General features: G+C 49.0%; 1 protein-coding gene across 1 annotated transcript; it reads left to right on the top strand.

The window, feature by feature from the left end:
- Nucleotides 1–2,854: 2,854 nt before the first annotated feature.
- On the top strand, nt 2,855–5,151 carry LOC103718852 (F-box protein GID2-like). Its single transcript, XM_008807848.4, has one exon. It carries the CDS (start codon nt 3,977–3,979, stop codon nt 4,535–4,537), a length of 561 nt encoding a protein of 186 aa, XP_008806070.2. The 5' UTR covers nt 2,855–3,976; the 3' UTR covers nt 4,538–5,151.
- The last annotated feature ends 14,352 nt before the right edge of the window (nt 5,152–19,503 follow it).

Below are 19,503 nucleotides of genomic sequence, written 5' to 3'. Positions count from 1 at the left end.
AATCGGAAATATGACAGTAAGGCCTTATTTGGGGGAGCTTTTCGAGGGCCAAAAAGCACTTTCTGGCCCTCCAAAAGTACTTTTGGATGAAAAAGGATGTTTGGTAAAAATTTTGGAAACCTATTTCAGCTTTTCCGGAAAGCTGAAAATAGCTTTTTGGGAGAAGCTCCATTTTGAAGCTTTCCGAAAATGCTGCTTTCAGTTTTATTGAGAAGCTGTTTTTTTTGACCAAAATATCATCATTTAAATCTCACTTTTTTCTCCCAAAACTCTCATCCGCCTCTTCCTCTCTCACCCATCCCTCTCCCTCTCCCTCTTCCTCTCCCTCTCTATCTTCTTCTTCCTCTCAACGCCGCCGCCTCTGTTCCTTCTTCCTCTTCTTTTTTTTTCTTTTTTTTTTTGTTTTGGGAGCTCGTGGCTACCCACGGTGGCAGCCACCACGCCGGCCACTACCCGTGGCCGGCGACCCCTTCGCAGGCGGCTCACCCATCCCTCTCCCTCTCCCTCTCCCTCTTCTTTTCTATCTTCTTCTTCCTCTCAACGCCGCCACCTCTGTTCCTTCTTCATGTTCTTTTTTTTTTTTGTTTTGGGAGCTCGTGGTTGCCCATGATGGCAGCCACCACACCAGCCACCACCCATGGCCGGCGACCCCTCCACAGGTGGTCGCGACGCCACCCGTGGCATGCGGTCGGCCTGTGGAGCGGCCAGGCTTGGCCATAGGGTGGTCGGGCGGCATCCCAGCCGCGGGACCGGGGAGGCGAGCCGCAGCGAAGCCCCCATGGCAGCCGGTCGTGGGGCTTCGCTGCACCGCGGCCGGCCGTCGGCCATAGCGAGCCACGACCATGCCCCCTCCTGGACTCTCTCCCGCCGCCTGCCCCCCTCCCGGGCTCCCTCCCGCGGCCGCCGCAGCCTGGCCCCCTTCTGGTGCCGCCTGCCTCACGGGAGGATAAGAAAGGAGAAGAAGGAAAGAGAGGAAGGAAGGAGAAGAAAAATAAAAGAAAAAAAAGAAGAAAAGAAAAGAGAAAAAAAGAGAAAAAAAAGAAAAAATAAATAAAATAAATAAATAAATAAGGGAAGAGAGGAAGGAAGGAGAAGAATAGAAGAAAAAAGAAAAAAAAGAAAAAAAAAGAAAAGGAAAGAAAAAGAAAAGAAAAAAATAAATGCATAAATATATATATATATATGAATGAACGAATAAATAAATAAATAAGATAATAAATAAATATATTTCAATGAAATAAAATAATAAATAAATAAAATAAATAAAAAAATAATGAGTGAGTGGCAAATAATCTGATCCAAATATATAAATAAATAAATAAAAATATTAGTAATTATTTAACCAATTTTATAACTTAGCTAGAAAATTTGTTAGAGAAATAAATGGTCATAAGAAGGATGAAAAATTAATTTACACTAATAATTATAATATTTTATATATTTATTATTGTATTATACTATAAATATAACATTATATTACATTATATCATAATACATTGATATGTTATGTTAAATAATTTAATATTATATTAAATTATTATCCTATAATACACAATGTTATAGTACTATATTATAATAATATTATATTACATTACATTAATATTCTACTATATCATATATTTATGTATTAATATATATTATATTTTATTATGCTCTGTTGTATAATACTAGTAATGTCTTTTATGGTCATTTTGTCATACAAAAGTACTTTCTCAATTTATTTACCAAACAAATGTTGAAGTGTCACAACACTTTAGAAATATAATTACCAAACAGTAAACAGTTTTTTATAAATGCTCTACTTCATATAGCTCCACTTTCAACAGCTCTACTTTCAAAAGATCTACTACCAACAGCTCTCTCAAACAGAAGTCATCAAAGTCAAACAGAAGTCATCAAAGCTACTAGGCAAAGGGCCGATGATCATGCGTGCTTGGCTTTATGTTGTTTATGTTCTCATTTCTCGGCATCGGATGGTCTGGCCCTTTGCTTTTCTGTGCTTCTGCCCTGCGTTTGGCTGCATACACCAGAAAAAATATCGATGGCAATCGGCAACTTTAATGATTAAAGGGCCAAAAAGGGACAGCTCTGGCGCGCCTTTGCTCTGCCACGCATCCAAACTGCTCGGGCTCAGATCGTGTTCCTCTCTAGAAGCGTGGGTAGAGGAAGGACTTGGGGTACTGGCCATGGCCGCTGCTGAAGCGAGGATGAACCTGGCGTGGATGTTGCAGGTGGTGGAGTCCATCGCGTGCGGGGTCGCCGACGGAGGTGACCAAGATCTTGGCTTGGGCGTCGAAGAGGTGGAAGTCCTCGCGGGAACCGTAGGAGGAGTTGAAGAAGAGAAGGGGTTGAGGAGGGGGTGCTAAGAGCCGGCGTCGTCATCGTCCGAGGAGGAGGAGGAGGAGGCGAAGCTCATCGTCTTCATCGCGACGGTACTGTTGCCCTTGTGCGTCTGGTAAGAAGTCCTCCTTGCTCTCCTCGGTCCCGCTATGAATCTAATTAGGCTCGATCACTGCCGCCTCCGTCGGCCCTCCCTAGAGCTCGATCGCCTTCCTGAACACCCCGGATGATAACCTCCCTCTCGGATCTAACATTCTCGACGATGTCACCGTCGATGCCTTCGCCGTCGCCAAGGAGACCAGCATGGAAAGACAGACGAGGGAAGAAAGAAATAAAATAATAATCAAAATACAACCAGCTGAAACCGGCTATCTATCAAATTATCAATATGGTCTCTACAAAGCAACGATCACAATACATTCTCATGCATGTCTATTAAAATATAATATACATACACTAGGCAAAACCAATAATGAGGTGCTTTTTTTCTTTTCTTTTTTTTTTTTTTGCCTGATGTTTTACATAATACATCCAAAAAAACCAAAAAAGTAGCAGTACACCATCATGACAATCTAGAGCACCTCAAGTCAGTCTAGAGTACCCCACCAAAATAGCCAATCATAAAGAAGCCCATCCAATCTGCAGCGCCATTTCTTCTTCAATAAATATGCCTTAAAGATGGTGCTCTCTTTGGCCCTACTCTAAAAATCCTTAAGTAGAGAATAAGTATTTACTTTTCTGGCTCACTCTTATCATCGTAGCAGAGTCATCCTCAACCAAAATAAAGTAAACTTTTAGAGCATGTTGAGCATAGCTAATATCGGTCCAAGCAGCTCTAAGTTTTGCCCATAAGTAGGTGCCTCTTCAACCCGCTCTTTCCATCCTAGTCTTAATATGCCACCACAAAATAAACGACGGATCTGAGAAACCGACTCGGCAAGCCTTTGTGTTGAGCCATTGAACAAAGGGCACGTCGATTGGCATAAAGAATTGGGTAATCTAATAGAGCAAAAGTGCCAAAGTTTTTGCGAGAGTTCAGCGGAATGCCGTTGCCACTTGCCATTGTCATCCCATATAGTCCATTCGTACTCCATTTAAAACAAAAAAAATAGAAATTACGTGTCGCAGAAAACAGTTTGGTTAATTTTGGTCTACAGAACCTAAATTTTTAGCAAATTACTGAGCTCAGTCTGCACTGATTTCCCTTCTCCACTCGGCATCGAGCACAATCCTGCTGCACGGAGACAAGAAAGCGTCACGTGTTCTCCTGAGGCATCACCCACCTGCTCTCCAAAAACCCAACTGGCCCAAGTGGTGGGGCCGTGCTTATTCCTACCCACTTATTTTTTATCCTTTTTTTTTTGGAAACAAATTTAGAAAAAAAAAAGGAGCGCATTTAGTTTGCTTCGGCATCTTGTCGTCAGGGCAAAGCCAAGCAGCCGGGCACTCCCGTTATTACCGTCAATTACCATGCCTCGTTTCGTAAGTGCCCCCCGGAAAAGCCGTGATTGAGTAAAGCCGTCTTTAAAGCCCCGTGGCCGGGGCGCGAGAAGAACAAAGGATTGATTCCCTTTGGCAGATCGAAATCCTTTCGGCCCAATCTCGTTCCCCCAGAGAGGCGCTCGACGGAGGAGTGATGAAGAGGCGTTCGATCGACGGATCCGAGGGCGGAGATTCCCGGGTCGTTGTTGAAGAGGCGAACAAGAAGCAGAAGGGCGAAAAGGACGCAGAGGCGGCGTCGGCGGCGGAGGAGGTGGTGGTGGCGGAGCTGGGGGAGGACCTCGTGTTCGAGGTGCTCAAGCGGGCGGATGCGAGGACGCTGGCTGCGGCGGCCTGCGTGTGCCGGCGGTGGCGGAGGCTGGCGGAAGACGAGCGGCTCTGGGAGGCGGTGTGCGTCCGGCACTGGGCCAACATCGGGTGCGGCAACCAGCAGCTCCGGTCGGTGGTGCTCGCCCTCGGGGGCTTCCGCCGCCTCCACTCCCTCTACCTGCTCCCCCTCCTCCACCCCTCCCTCCGCCGCCCGGCCCCCCTCCCGACGCTCCCCCTCCCCGCGACCAGCGCCACCATGCCCCCGCGTCGGCCCCACCTGCCGGCGCGGTGGGGGAAGGACGAGGTCCAGCTCTCCCTCTCCCTCCTCTCCATCGGCTATTTCGAGAGGATGAACCCCAACTACAAGCGAGGCGGAGGCGGGTCTTGATGAAGCCGGCGGCCGCGCCGCCGGATCTCGTCGCCTCCTCCATATTTTTTTTCCTTTTTTGCCCCCCCCTTTTTTCCTCCTCTCCTAATTTCTAATTTTCGACCTTATTGTTATTTTTATTTGCTGCTGCTGCTGCTGCTGCTGTTGTTGTGGTTTGCTTCAGAGATTTGCTCACTCTGTTTCTAATTATATGTAAAATTTATGGACTGATGAATAGAATTTCTTCTACGTTATCTTCCTGACTTCATTTGGGCTTTCGGGAGAGGGCGGAAAGGTGGACTCTTTTGAGGAGGGGAAGATGAATTATTGAGGAGGGGAGCAGAAGAGGACAAAGGGAAAGTGGGAGTTGATGCCGAGTTAAAGGCGGGCCTGCCCACTTTTTTTTTAATTGGATAGTTTAATGGTTTGTTGATTGGCTTCCATCGCCACCTTTGGATTTTTGCGGTTGTGAGGACAAGGAGCGGAAAGGAAGGACAAGGAGGTAGGGGCCTGTTGACTCCTTGTGTTTTTGGCCACTTTTGGGAGGGAGCTAGTGCCGTTGTGCAATTATCAGCTTGGACTGTTTGGAGAAACTCGCTTGGATTTTCTCCCAGTATCTAGTGTTGGATTATCTCCCTCAAGCGTATTTATGGGTGGTCCGAATTAATTCATTTGTATGCTAATTGTCTCTTCCTATAATTCATTTTGTTCTAATTAGTCGTAGATAGGATAACTGGTGTGCTTGTTGACGCTTAACAGGAATAGTATTCAAGCGCGTGGGTGGCGTGAGACTGATTCAACATGGAAGAGTATGGGGGTGGGTAACTGGAATTATATCGGCTGATTAAAAAAATAAAAATATCAATTTATTTGCACGTGAGTTTATTAGCATGTATTAGTCCTCCTGCAAATTATTTAAATTTTTCAGTTGCAAGTTTGTGACAAATGATATCAATGGTCACGTAGGATCAAATAAGATCCATGAACCGGTCTTCCTTATAATAACTTAAGCTGGTTAGATTGTAAGTCTATGACAAAAAATATTAATTTAAAATTTTATTTAGATATTTTCTTAGAAATATAAGAATTATATTTTTAATAACTAAATGATTTTATATCAATTCTCTAAGATTTTACCAGTCACACTTTTTCATGATGACATTAAAAAAAGCATTAATATGAAGTACCTATTGTATGTCTTATACAGTCAAACAATCTTAGCATGGTTGACACGGTATCTGTGAAGATTTGCCTCGGGTTTAAATTATAGATATGTTCAAAAAAAATTTAAAAAAAAAATCACATATGATCATTAATGTGCTTTTAAATGTGTTTTTCAATCTTGTAGTAGCACCTCATCCAATATAATTGACTGCTTTTCGGACACGGCTTTAATCTTCATACCACTAAGAAAGAGAGAGAAGAAGCATATGGAATGGGGAGAGAAAGGTAGAAGAACTGCTCCTATATTCATATCAACATAATTTGTGATTCACCTATCTCTGCTATAAGCTCTTATCCATTTATATTATAAAATTTTTAAAAAATTGTCCATAATAATGAATCCAAAAATTCCCTCAAGGGATTATCTTGGTAGGATGGCACTGATGAAATTTTGGAGTAATTCGAATCTATTTAGTTTATTAGATTTATGGGAACAAAAATTCTTAAAAAGGACAAAAACTTGGAGGCTCCCATTGACATTCAGAATGATAGAATTTGATATTCTTTGAATTGATAAAGTTGGGCAAGTTTACTTGTGTGCTCCTATTGACCCTCAAAATAATGGAATTAGATATCGATATTCTAGATTAATAAAAGTTTGGCGGCTAATGTGGCTTTGACTGTGAAATGTTTTGAGTGAAGCAAGACTGGTCATCTAGCAAATAGTTTCATTGTTACACCCATTTTAACAAATATACTACAGAATCACATCTCTCAACCATCAAACGTGCTAATTTTCACCAATTTACCCCAAGCCAACTTCTTCATAAATTTTATAGTTATAATGGTTTTGTCTTCATAAATCTCCCAAGAGTAATGCCACTTTTAAGAATTTCTATGATGAATATTTAGTAATTTGTTTTATCCATGAAAAATCAAAAGCAATCTCTTCAATTTTTTTGGTTCAATATACAAACTTCCAAACTTTCATAGCTAAGGCCATGTTTGGGAGAATTGTTGGCAATAGAGCTTTTGGAAGTATAGCTTTCTGAAGTGGAGCTATAAAAAGTTGTTTGTTGTTTAGTAACTACATTTCTAAAATACTATGCCACTTTAACGTATGTTTGGTGAACAAACTGAGAAAATATTTTTGGTATTGATGGGAGGCAAAATGGATCGTCCTATTTTTTCGGCATGAAGTTACCCAATTCTGGCCGAGCAGACTTCAGTAGGCCGACCTCAAAAGGCCGATCCATCGTCTACATGTTGCGACCATGCCATACAACAGCCTCACTGCCCATGCTTTGCTTGCTAGCCACGCCACAACATATCAATCAAAAACCATGCCCTGCTGCCCCAGCCATATCCTGCCACACCTGTCCACGCCTTACTGTTCACAAGAACGGCCTGCGCCGTGCGCCTCAAGCAAGCTCTAGCTACGCCCCATCTGACTAAAAGACATCTCCTCCCATGATAAGAACGGGCTATACCTCCGCCACCTAGGCACCTCTATAGGGACTATAAATAGCCCCATCAAGTAACGCTTAAGGGACTCTTGGGACCAACTAAGATCCACTCTAACTTGAGCATCGAATGGGCCCTCACTGAAACCACCGGTAAGGTTTTGTGCAGGTACGCCGTCGCACAGGAGGTGGCCTTCCTTTTTCCGCTTCGGCCAGCAGCACTCCTAATTCCTCCGGCGTGGTCACCCTCGGGCCAAATTTGAACCACAATATCTGGCACTAGAGGAAGGGTCTGAGTCGTGATTACGAGGTTAAGAGGTCATGAAGCTTCAAATGCATCGAGGAGCTGGGCACTAGCTCCTGGCAACTCGCTCCAAACTCCACCCCCTACAAAACCGGCGGACCGAATTTCTGAGGTCCAGCTGGAGCAGTTCAACCTACTTGTCCAACAAGTCCAAGCACTCACTGCGGCCGTTCAAGGCTTGCAACAAGCAGGAGACCAGCCTGTACTCCCTCCTCACGAGCATTAGTCCTCAGGACGTCGCTCGTGACGTCGTTCTCCTATAGAGCATCGCCACCATCGAAGGTCCCACCGAGCTCGGTCCCCAAATTAGGAGGGCCCATCGCACAACAACTATCCTGAGAGCTTGCACCGAAGTCCGATGCCCCGAGCATGGAAACAACCATTGGAGACAGGGTCTGCCCCATGCCGGGATGCCTACAGTATCAACCAAAAGCCGAAGAGGCCCCATCGAACACAAGTGATGACACCCCCGCCCGAGCTTGGCAGAATAGTCGAGGAGTTGGAGCGACAGATCCAGACACTCCAAGACCAAGCTCCAAAGCGCGACTCCGACCTCGACTTCACAACCAAGTCTCCATTTCCTCGGCGGATCGTAGATGAGACGATCCCCATGAGGTTCAAGATGCCACAAATAGAGCCGTATGATGGCTCGTCCGATCCCGTGGATCATCTGGAAAGCTACAAGGCCCTTATGATACTCAAGGAGCTACAAACACCCTATTCTGCAAGGCCTTTTCGGTGACTCTACGCAAGGCAACTTGTCTTTAGTTCTCTGGGCTGAGGCCCAGCTCGGTTTTATCCTTCGAGCAGCTGGGCAGACAGTTTGCAACCTACTTTGCTGCCAGCCGACGTCAGCGCCGGACCTCAGACTCCCTCCTTGACATCAAGCAGAAGGAGGGAGATTCTCTAAAAGACTACATCGATCGCTTCACCTCGGCCACATAAGTTCACGATCTTGACCAATCCATCGCCATGTCGGCGTTGAAGACTGGAGCTCGGTCCTACAAGTCCTCTTTTCCATCGAGAAAAACTTTTTCCGCCAGCTTTGCGGAGATGCTGGTCCAAGCTCGGAAGTACACTAAGGCTGAAGAAGCCATGGGCGACCTTCGAAGATGCAGAAGGAGCGCTTCCGACGAAGGAGCAGATCTCCTCAACGCGAGAAAGATCCTCCATGGCCTAAGAGCCCGGCTCGCCCGAGGTCTCACCTCCAGAAGTTTCGGACATACACTCCCCTCACATCCACCTAAGCAGAGATCCTCATGAATATTAAGGATCGGGGCTACCTCCGACCTCTATTGAGGATGCGATCGATAGAGTCGTGGAAGCACTCGAAGAAGTACTACCGCTTCCACTAAGATTACGACGATGATATGAAGGATTGCTATGAGCTCTGTGATGAGATCGATGCACTTATCCGCCGAGGTAGGTTCAATTGTTTTGTCCGTGATCAAGCCTACAAGAGAGAGCTCGAGGAACAAACCTAGTGCCGCGTGAGGAGCGGAACGACAACTGACTTCTCGGGGGCATCATTAACACCATCAGAGGGCAGGCGAGCAGAGGCACCTGAAGCATTGAGCTCGGAAAAAGGGGCTTCCTCAAAGCATTCGTGTACTGCAGAAGTCATCTCCTTTTCCAATGAAGACCAAAAGGGCGTTGAGCCCCCTTTATGATGACGTTGTAGCTATTTCCCTTATCATTGCAAGGTTTGATGTAAAAAGAATTTTAGTACATAATGGAAGCTCGGCTGACGCCTTATTTTGTAATGCCTTCCAAAAGATGAGCGCTACTCTGATCGGATTCACAGGAGATTCTGCCCCAAGAAAGTACTATGAAGTTAAACCTTCTCGTGACTCAGGTCGGCTCGGCCTACAATGCCATTCTTGGCTAACCAGGGCTGAACGCCCTCCAAGCTATGGCCTCTACCTACCACTTGCTCATGCGGTCCCCCACAAGTCAAGGGGTCGGCGAACTCTGAGAAAATCAGGCACGCAGCTAGCCGAGGTCTCGGCCCAAGCACTGCTCACTAAAGGGCTGGATGTACGGGATGAACCAAGGCAACACGAGGAGAGCCTGGTGAGCGACCTCTCTGCACCCCGTTGAGGGATGACTGACCCGAGCAGACTATGCAGATCGGTCCAGCCTGGCAAAAGAAAATGCTCTTGGGTGGCCATGAATCCTACATGATTATGGCTCCTCGACCTCGTGGGGCAGGGGCACAAGCCTTATACTCATCAGCCCGCATGGAATAGCAACAGAGCAAACCTGCTACACAAACGACGATGCACCCTGGCCCGAGCTCGGAGCGCTGCCGACCGTGAGCTGAAGGGGCTCCCTCGACCGCAGGACCATTCGATGCCGTTTTAATGCCCTTCGACGCCATTTTGATGACATTCGACGCCAATTCGACGCCATTTCGATGACATTCAACTCTATTCGAAGCCCTTCGATGCCTTCTGCGATGACGCGCCCAGATCTAAATGGGGGCGCCCTGCCGAGTCGACCACGAGCCAAAGAATGCTGTTGAAGTCGACCTTAGAGCAAAGTCGCTTAGCTCGACTCGGAAAGCTCGGCCTAAAGCCGTTAGTTTCAACAATATGAGAGGTACACCTACACGGCACATATATCTTCACAAATATTTGACTGAATTATAGGACGATAACGACTCGGCTACTTCCTTCGCTCGAACCAACAAACGACTCTAACTTGGAAGCCGGGGGGCAATGATGGGAGGCAAAATGGATCGTCCTATTTTCAGCATGAAGTCACCCAATTCTAGTCGAGCAGACCTCAAAAAGCCGAGCAGACCCCAGAAGGCCGAGCCGACCTCAGAAGGCCGACGTCAGAAGGCCAATTTCATTAGGCCGATCTTGTCATCCACATGTTGCGGCCATGCCCTGTAGCAGCCTCACCGCACTATGTTTTACTTGCTGGCCACGCTATGACATATCAATCAGGGACCATGTGTTGGCCCGCGGGGCTTTGCGATCCCAAACCCCGCGCCAAGGTTGAGGGACTTTGCTATGTGTTGGGACCGACTTGCTTGTGGGTATCGCTCTTCCTTCTTGCTGCCTTGGAACCACGCCGTGTGCTATTGCCTTTGGGCTGCCGACGGTGGGAAAGAATCAATGTGGGGCTCAATGTGTTGAAGGAAATTGACTCTTGTATTCCAATAAGCAACGATTACAAGGACTCAATGCAAGATCCGGAAGGAACCTTGCTATGCCTAAAACAATCTAAGGAGAGTGATGTTCTCCACCTTAGCCCAAGCCTTTCGGCCGAATGAAAAACAAAGGGATACAACCCTTGACACTATGCTGGAAATTCAATTGCTAGAAGATGCTTGCCTAAGGGCCCTAATGGCTCCTTTTGTAGGCCGAGTGCCTTGGCTTATTTTGGACTTAATTCAAATTAAAAATGGCTTCCATGTTCGGCTGCCAAAGCTCTAACTAAACTTGGTCTTCTCGGCCATGTGCTGATTTCCAGGGGCGTGCTGCTTTTGCCCTTGCTCCCATGGATTGCTGCCGTGGCTATCTTCTGTGCGTCCATCCTTCGGCCTGCTGCATCCTGGCCGCTGGTGTCCTTCCTTGCCGGATCGCTATGGAAGAGCCCTTGGGCTCCTCCGTTGATTCTGCACGTGCGCTTTCCTTGTTTGGCCCGGCGCTGACTTGGGGATGCTTGCCATGTGTCCTGGCTGATTGATTCTGGCCGGGCGCAATCTGGTGACATTCTGCCTTGTTTGGCTTTGCGCGCGGATGGTTGCCACATGTCCCTCGGCTGTGCATTTGGTCGGGCTGACCGTGGCTTTCCTTGTTTAGCTCTCGGGCGTGCACGCGCTGGTTGGTCCGGGTCCAATGTGCGCGGGCTTAGCTGTCTTGCTGTGCTCTCGGCTGTGCTTGACCCATGCGCTGGCTTCGGACTTGGTTGGCCTGAGTGTGCTCGGTCGGATGCAGCCTTGGCCGAGCCTTGTGCTTGCTGTGCGTGCGCGCTCATGTGCGCACGCATGGGCTGGTGCCCCTGGCTGCCGTCCGTTGCCATGCCCATGTCTGGCGTGCGCGTAACCCATCGTTGCGCGGGTGCCAAGTGTTGGCGAGGGGCGGGAGGCGGCCTGGCTGTGCACTGGTCGTCTCCTTGCTTGGCGAGGTTCGGACGCGCTAGGCGGGTGTGAGCGCAGGGCACTGGGCGCGCGGGCCGGGCACGGGCGCTGGAAGGCGGACGCGGGCTGGAGGCCGCGCGCAGGCTGGCGCGCAGGCTGGAGGCGGCGCGCAGGCGGGCGCGCGGGCTGGTGGGCGCGCGCTGGCTGAAGGGCGCGCGCAGGCAGGCGTGCGCGGGTTGGGGGCCGCGCGCAGGCGGGCGCATGGGCTGGCGGGCGCGCGCGGGCGGGCGCTGCGCCTGCAGTGGGCGCGTGCGGTTGGCCGCGCGTGCTGGGGGCTGCCTGGGCGCGCGGTCGGCCGCGCGCTGCTGCAGTGGGCGCAGAACCTCGCGCAGGTGCTGGGCATGGCCTGCGCGGGGCTGCGCCATGGGCTGAAGGTGCTGGCCACTGCTTGGGCAGACCTCCAAGCAATGGATTTGGCCCGAGTGGGAGTCTTGGCTGAGGTTGGCCTCGGCCAAGTTCTTGGTGCCATGGCGCGGCGGGCTGAGGTGGCTATCATTCCCCCCTCCTTAGAGACTACCCTTGTCCTCGAGGGTGCTATCAAGCAATGGACTTCCATCCTTGCGGGATAGGGCGTCGGCCACCTTGTTCTCCTTCCCTGGTTGATACATAATGTCATATTCAAAACCAAGTAATTTTACCAGAAATTTCTGCTGCTCCGGGGTCACGATCTTTTGTTGTAGAAGGTGTCGAAGAGCTTGTTGGTCCGTGATGATGGTGAAGCGTCGTCCTAGTAGATACGGCCTCCAGATTTTGACGGCGTGCACGACCGCGAGCAGCTCCCTTGCATATGTACTCCATGCTTTCTTCTGTGGCCCCAGGGCTTTGGAAATGTAGGCTAATGGCCGTTTATCTTGGGCTAGGACCGCGCCAATGCCTTCACTGCTTGCATCGGTGAAGACTTGAAATGGCTTGCTGAAGTCGGGCAATGCAAGCACCGGGGTTTGTGTCATGGCTCTTTTGAGGTCTTCAAAGGCTTGGCGTGCGGCCGGGGTCCATTCGAACCCATCTTTTTTCAACATAGCTGTGAGGGGTTTTGCAATAAGTCCATACCCTTTGACAAACCGTCGGTAGTAGCCGGTAAGTCCTAGGAAACCTCTTAAGGCCGAAACATCCTTGGGCAGCGGCCAATCTGTCATTGCTTCAACCTTCCGGGTGTCAACTCGAGCACCATCCCCGGATATCACATGCCCAAGATAGTCAAGCTCGGTTTGTACAAAAGCACACTTGGAAGGTTTGATAAAGAAGTGATGCTCCTCCAAAGTGTGCAGGACTAGATCTAGATGCCGCAAGTGTTCTCCTAGGGTCTTGGAATAGATCAAGATGTCGTCAAAGAAGACAATTACGAACTTTCTTAGGTGCGGCTTGAATACCTGGTTCATTGTGGCTTGGAAGATTGATGGAGCATTGCATAGTCCGAAGGGCATGACCAAGTATTCTTAGTGGCCGGAGTGGGTGCGGAACGCCGTCTTGTGGACATCCTCGTCGCGCATCTTGATTTGGTGATAGCCGGCCCGAAGATCTAGTTTGGTGAAAAACTTTGCGCCGTGGAGTTCATCGAGCATCTCGTCCACGATCGGGATTGGGAACCGATCCTTGATGGTGGCCTCGTTCAAGGCCCTATAGTCATTGCAAAACCTCCAAGACCCGTCCTTTTTTCTTACTAGTAGGACCTGTGATGAGAACGGGCTGGTGCTCGGTTGGATGATCCCTTATTTCAGCATGTCCTCGACTTGTCTTTCAATTTCTCCGTTCCGGAAATGAGCATACCTATATGGTGGTACGTTGATTGGCTTGCTTTCTTCTTTGAGTCGGATGGGATGGTCGAAGGCACGCTTGGGCGGAAGTGCTATCGGCATGGCTAGAACTCCTTGGTGTGCTGCAAGTAGCTTTTGCACTTGCGGTGGAAGGTCTTGCAAGTCATCCTTTGGCTGCGGTTGTTGTCCCTCCGCAGCCACTCCTTGGTTGGACATCATGATGGCGAAGCAAAGGGCCCCTCCTCGGCATAGGCGTTCAATCATGTTGGCTTCGCACGGTAGGACTTCCTTGTGGTTGAGTGCTGTCCACATCTTCTTCCTTCCATTGAGCCGGAACTCCATGGTCATGGTATTGTAGTCTGTTACTACTTTACCAATGCCCCGAAGCCATGCGTTGCCAAGGACTACATTCAAACCTACAAGTTGTAGTATGTGCAAATCTGCAGAAATTCTTACCCCTTGGATGTTGAGCCGAACGTCTTTGACAACCTCTTGGCACTTGAGTCGTTCGCCGCTTGCTACTTTGACCTCGAATGGCTCGGTTGCTGCCCCCTTGAGTCCTACCCACTGCAATGCTCCCGGATTGATGAAGTTGTGGGAGGATCCGTTGTCAACGAGCAAGGATACTTCATGCTTGCCGATCCATGCCGTCATCCTCATGGTTGAAGGTCGCTGCACACCGGTAAGCGCATAAAGATATAGCTCAGCATCCTTTGGTAAGGGGCTGATGGAATGGTCTTCGGTGGGATCTTCCTCCTCCGAAGAGCTGCTGGTTGTGGCGGCATCGTTATCCTCCTCCCTGCTGCTGTCAATGTGTAGCACATAGGATTGGCCCGGTTTGCAGTGATGACCTTTCTCCCACTTGACGCTACACTTGAAACATAAACCCTTCTTGATGTATTCTTGCACCTCCTCCCGGCTGAGCCTCTTGACATCAGAAGGTTGCTGTTTGGAAGTAGATGCAGTGGCTGGTTGTGGCTTGGAAGTGTTTGCAGCCGGCTGAAACTTGGATGGCAGCGGGCTGCGGTTGGAGCTTTCCTTGGTCAGCCTCCGGTCTTGAATGTTGGCTTGATCAAGGATCTCCGCCATCCTCATTGCTTCTTGAAGGCAGATGGGCTGTTTGAGCTTGATTTCCTTGGAGAGACAAGGTTTGAGCCCATCCACGAAGGTGCCAAGTAGTGCTTCTTCCGACCACCCGTCGACCATGGTTTGGAGTTGCCGGAACTCGTTGATGCACGATTGCACCTTGCCTTCTTGCTTGAGTTTGGCCAATTGGCCATGATGGTTGATGGTTGGTGAAGGCCCCCATTGGTTCATGAACTCTTGGACAAAGGCCGTCCACCCCAAATAGTTCCCTTCCTTCTCATAAATACTTCTTAGCCATCTCCACCACCTATTGGCCCTTCCCTCAAGATGGTAGCTAGCTAGGGTTACCTTCTCCTCTCGAGGGATCTCATATACATGAAAATATTGCTCGACCTTGTCGAGCCACTCATAAGGATCTCCCCCTCCAAAGGTTGGGAACTCAATTTTAGGTTTTCGGACTCCCCTTTCATTTGGACCGAAACCCCTAATCTCCTCTCCATGGTTCACCCGATCCTCCCTTCTTCCTCTTTCTTGTGCATGTCGGCCATGTGGCCTCCAAGGATGAGGGCTACCTATGGGCTCACTCATGGGTCTTTCCATACTACTTGGCCGATCCTCCATTGGGATGCCATCGGCCCATCTATCAACATATGTTTCACCACATTCAACTCTTCCTCCTCTTCTTCTATCATCTCTCATTTTTCTTTCTCCCTCACTGTTTTTATTTTCTGCAAACCTCCTTTCCAACCTCTCAATGTTGGCATTTCCTTCTCTTCTTATGACAGCCAATGTGGTCACCAAATGTTCCAACACCCTATTGACTTCGGTGTTGTGGTTTTCCATGGTTTCAAAGAGCCTTTGTGGGCTGAATGATTCACTACCCGACTCCATGAAAACCTAACCCCTTCAATCAGATTTTTCTATGGATTTACAATAATTTTCAGATCTGATTTTCAGATCTCAATACAAAAACAATGAAGATTGTAGATCTGAAAAGTAAGAGGATACTCTTGAGATCGACCTTTCGGGAATTGGACTGCAGCCTATTTTCCGACGATCTCCGTTGTAATCTCTCAATAAAAGCACCAGTGTTGGCCCGCGGGGCTTTGCGGTCCCAAACCCCGTGCCAAGGTTGAGGGACTTTGCTATGTGTTGGGACCGACTTGCTTGTGGGTATCGCTCTTCCTTCTTGCTGCCTTGGAACCACGCCGTGTGCTATTACCTTTGGGCTGCCGGCGGTGGGAAAGAATCAATGTGGGGCTCAATGTGTTGAAGGAAATTGACTCTTGTATTCCAATAAGCAACGATTACAAGGACTCAATGCAAGATCTGGAAGGAACCTTGCTATGCCTAAAACAATCCAAGGGGAGTGATGTTCTCCACCTTAGCCCAAGCCTTTCAGCCGAATGAAAAACAAAGGGGTACAACCCTTGACACTATGCTAGAAATTCAATTGCTAGAAGATGCTTGCCTAAGGGCCCTAATGGTTTCTTTTGTAGGCCGAGTGCCTTGGCTTATTTTGGACTTAATTCAAATTAAAAATGGCTTCCATGTTCGGCTGCCAAAGCTCTAACTAAACTTGGTCTTCTCGGCCATGTGCTGAATTGAGTTGGCCGCTTGGGATTTGCTCTCGGCGTGGCCTGCGCGTGTGTCATGAGCTGAGGCTGCCATCTGCCCAGGCGCGGCCTGATTTGGTTGCATTTCCTGATGTGCTGAGATGCGCTTGCTGATTTCCAGGGGCGCGCTGCTTTTGCCCTTGCTCCCATGGATTGCTGCCGTGGCTATCTTCTGTGTGTCCATCCTTCGGCCTGCTGCATCCTGGCCGTTGGTGTCCTTCCTTGCCGGATCGCTATGGAAGAGCCCTTGGGCTCCTCCGTTGATTCTGCACATGCGCTTTCCTTGTTTGGCCCGGCGCTGACTTGGGGATGCTTGCCATGTGTCCTGGCTGATTGATTCTGGCCGGGCGCAATCTGGTGACATTCTGCCTTGTTTGGCCTTGCGCGCAGATGGTTGCTACATGTCCCTCGGCTGTGCATTTGGCTGAGCTGACCGTGGCTTTCCTTGTTTAGCTCTCGGGCGTGCGCGCGCTGGTTAGTCCGGGTCCAATGTGCGCGGGCTTAGCTGTCTTGCTGTGCTCTCGGCTGTGCTTGACCCGTGCGCTGGCTTCGAACTTGGTTGGCCTGAGTGTGCTCGGAAGGATGCAGCCTTGGCCGAGCCTTGTGCTTGCTGTGCGTGCGCGCTTATGTGCGCACGCATGGGCTGGTGCCCCTGGCTGCCGCCCGTTGCCATGCCCATGTCTGGCGTGCACGCAACCCATCGTTGCGCGGGCGCCAAGTGTTGGCGAGGGGCGGGGAGGCGGCCTGGCTGTGCACTGGTCGTCTCCTTGCTTGGCGAGGTTCGGACGCGCCAGGCGGGCGCGGGCGCAGGGCGCTGGGCGCGCGGGCCGGGCGCGGGCGCTGGGCGCTGGAAGGCGGGCGCGGGCTGGAGGCCGCACGCAGGCGGGCGCACGGGCTGGAGGCCGCGCGCTGGAAGGCGGGCGCGGGCTGGAGGCCACGCGCAGGCGGGCGCACGGGCTGGAGGCCGCGCGCAGGCGGGCGCGCGCTGGCTGAAGGGCGCGCGCAGGCTGGCGTGCGGTCAGGCGGGCGCGTGCGGGCTGGGGGCCGCCGCAGGCGGGCGCATGGGCTGGCGGGCGCGCGCGGGCTGGTGCTTGCGCGCGGGCGGGCGCCGCACCTGCAGTGGGCGCGCGCGGTTGGCCGCGCGTGCTGGGGGCTGCCGGGGTGCACGGTTGGCCGCGCGCTGCTGTGGCTGGCCGTGCGCGCGGTCGGCCGCGCGCTGCTGCAGTGGGCGCAGAACCTCGTGCAGGTGCTGGGCATGGCCTGCGCGGGGCTGCACCATGGGCTGAAGGTGCTGGCCACTGCTTGGGCAGACCTCCAAGCAGTGGATTTGGCCCGAGCGGGAGTCTTGGCCGAGGTTGGCCTCGGCCAAGTTCTTGGTGCCATGGCGCGGCGGGCTGAGGTGGCTATCACCATGCCCTGCTGCGCCAGCCATACCCTGCCACACCTATCAATGGCTTACCGTTCACAAGAACGGCCTACGCAGTACACTTCAAGCAAGCTCAAGCTACGCACCATCTAGCTAAAAGTCATCTCCTCCCATGATGAGAACGGGCCATACCTCCGCCACCTGGGTACTTCTATAAGGACTATAAATAGCTCCATCAGGTAATGCCTAAGGAACTTTTGGGACCAACTAAGATCCACTCTAACTTGAGTGTCGAAGGGCCCTCACCGAAACCACCGGTGAGGCTTTGTGCAGGTACGCCATCGCATAGGAAGTGGCATTCCTTTCCCCGCTCCGGCCGGCAGCTCTCCTGACTCCTCCGGCGTGGTCACCCTCGGGCCAAATTTGAACCACAACAAGTATGACAAAATGACCATAAAGAACATTGCACAGCATTATACAATAGAACATAATAAAATATAATATGTATTAATATATAAATATATGATATAGTATAATATTACTGTAATGTAATATAATATTATTATAATATAGTAATATAATATTGTATCTTATAGCATAATAATTTAATATTTTATCACATATATTTAGGTTAAAAAATAACTTTCCGACCAGGCCTAAAAGTGGTTTTCCGGAAAGCTCTAAAATGGAGTTTCTCCTAAAAAGCTGTTTTTAGTTTTCTGAAAAACCTAAAACATCTTTCTGAAATTTTTACTAAACATCCCGATTTCATCTAAAAGTACTTTTGAAGGGCTAGAAAGTACTTTTTGGCTCTCCAAAAGCTCCCCCAAATGGAGCCTAAATAGTCGAAGCTAATCTTTAAGAATGCCTTGTTAAAACATAGAAAAATTAATTATGATCTTTTATCTAATTGTCATTTAATGATCAGGGTCTAGCAATATGTTATTTTCATCCCCATTAGGCATTATGTACATGCTTGAGCCTTGTTTTATAAATATTTATGGTGGCTTTTCGCTAATACCTTTTCTTTTGCACACTTGTACACCGTTTTGTGTGCAAGCTAGAACTAAAATTTGCATGGCCACTAAGAGAAGGTATCAAGAATAAATTAAATTTTTGATTAACAAGCCCTAATCATTAAATGACATTTTAACAAGGGGTGCAAAGTTAGTTCTTGCTTAATTTTATGCTCAATTTTTCATTTAAACTTTTCATTCTATCCTCTCTCTTTGATTTTGGGTCACTAATGAATGATTCAAATCTTTACAATGCATCAGGAATGTCATGTTCTTCGACACTATGCCTTAATGTACATTTGTTGTTGTTTCCATTGCAGGGCAAGGAGCTTCCATTCGGCTTGAGGATTTCGGTCAAGCAACGATATTTAGGGCACCATGGATTTATTGGTGTTTTAGCAAGCCTAGTAGGTTTGGTCTTGGTAAGCATTGGCCGAGGCTAGAGGCAATTTTTTGCCTCTATATGATACCCTTGATGATAACTCTTCACATGCATGCAGCGCTTATGCATGCATCTGAGCATGTTCTCAACTCCTGCTTCACTTTTTATTTTGTTGGGCATGGCTGAGAGCAGCGATGGCATCCACTCCTCCATGTCCTCTTAACATGTGCTCAACTATATTAATTGGTAAAGGTAACTCTAGATACATGCATAGAGTTTCTTGCAATTTGTTTCTTCTGCTACTTTCTTTTACAGCACAAAGAATAGTATTTGTTTCTTCTAGATAAATAATGCTTCACTACCTCACTAGTCACTTGTATGTGCAGACATAGCTAAAGGAATTGATGCGTTTCAAGGGTTTTGTTGTCATTCATGAGGGGGGCGGGGGGGTGGGGGCAAAATAAAAAGGTAATGCAATGATCTGAAGAAGCCATGTAATGCCAACCTGAATTCTTACTTGCTAGCTCGATAGCTTATAGATTGCGTTAGGTTGTTATCATGTTTCTTTTCAAAAGTGATGTGACGTGCCTGTGACGTGCCATGAAAATATCACTTAAAAGAAAAGTAGTTATGAAGATATCTCTTCATAACTAATAGACTCCAAAGATATCTTTCTCTGATCC

The sequence above is a fragment of the Phoenix dactylifera genome, chromosome 1, assembly GCF_009389715.1.
Source record: "Phoenix dactylifera cultivar Barhee BC4 chromosome 1, palm_55x_up_171113_PBpolish2nd_filt_p, whole genome shotgun sequence".
Taxonomy (NCBI): domain Eukaryota; kingdom Viridiplantae; phylum Streptophyta; class Magnoliopsida; order Arecales; family Arecaceae; genus Phoenix; species Phoenix dactylifera.
This window is presented reverse-complemented; position numbering and strand designations above follow the sequence as displayed.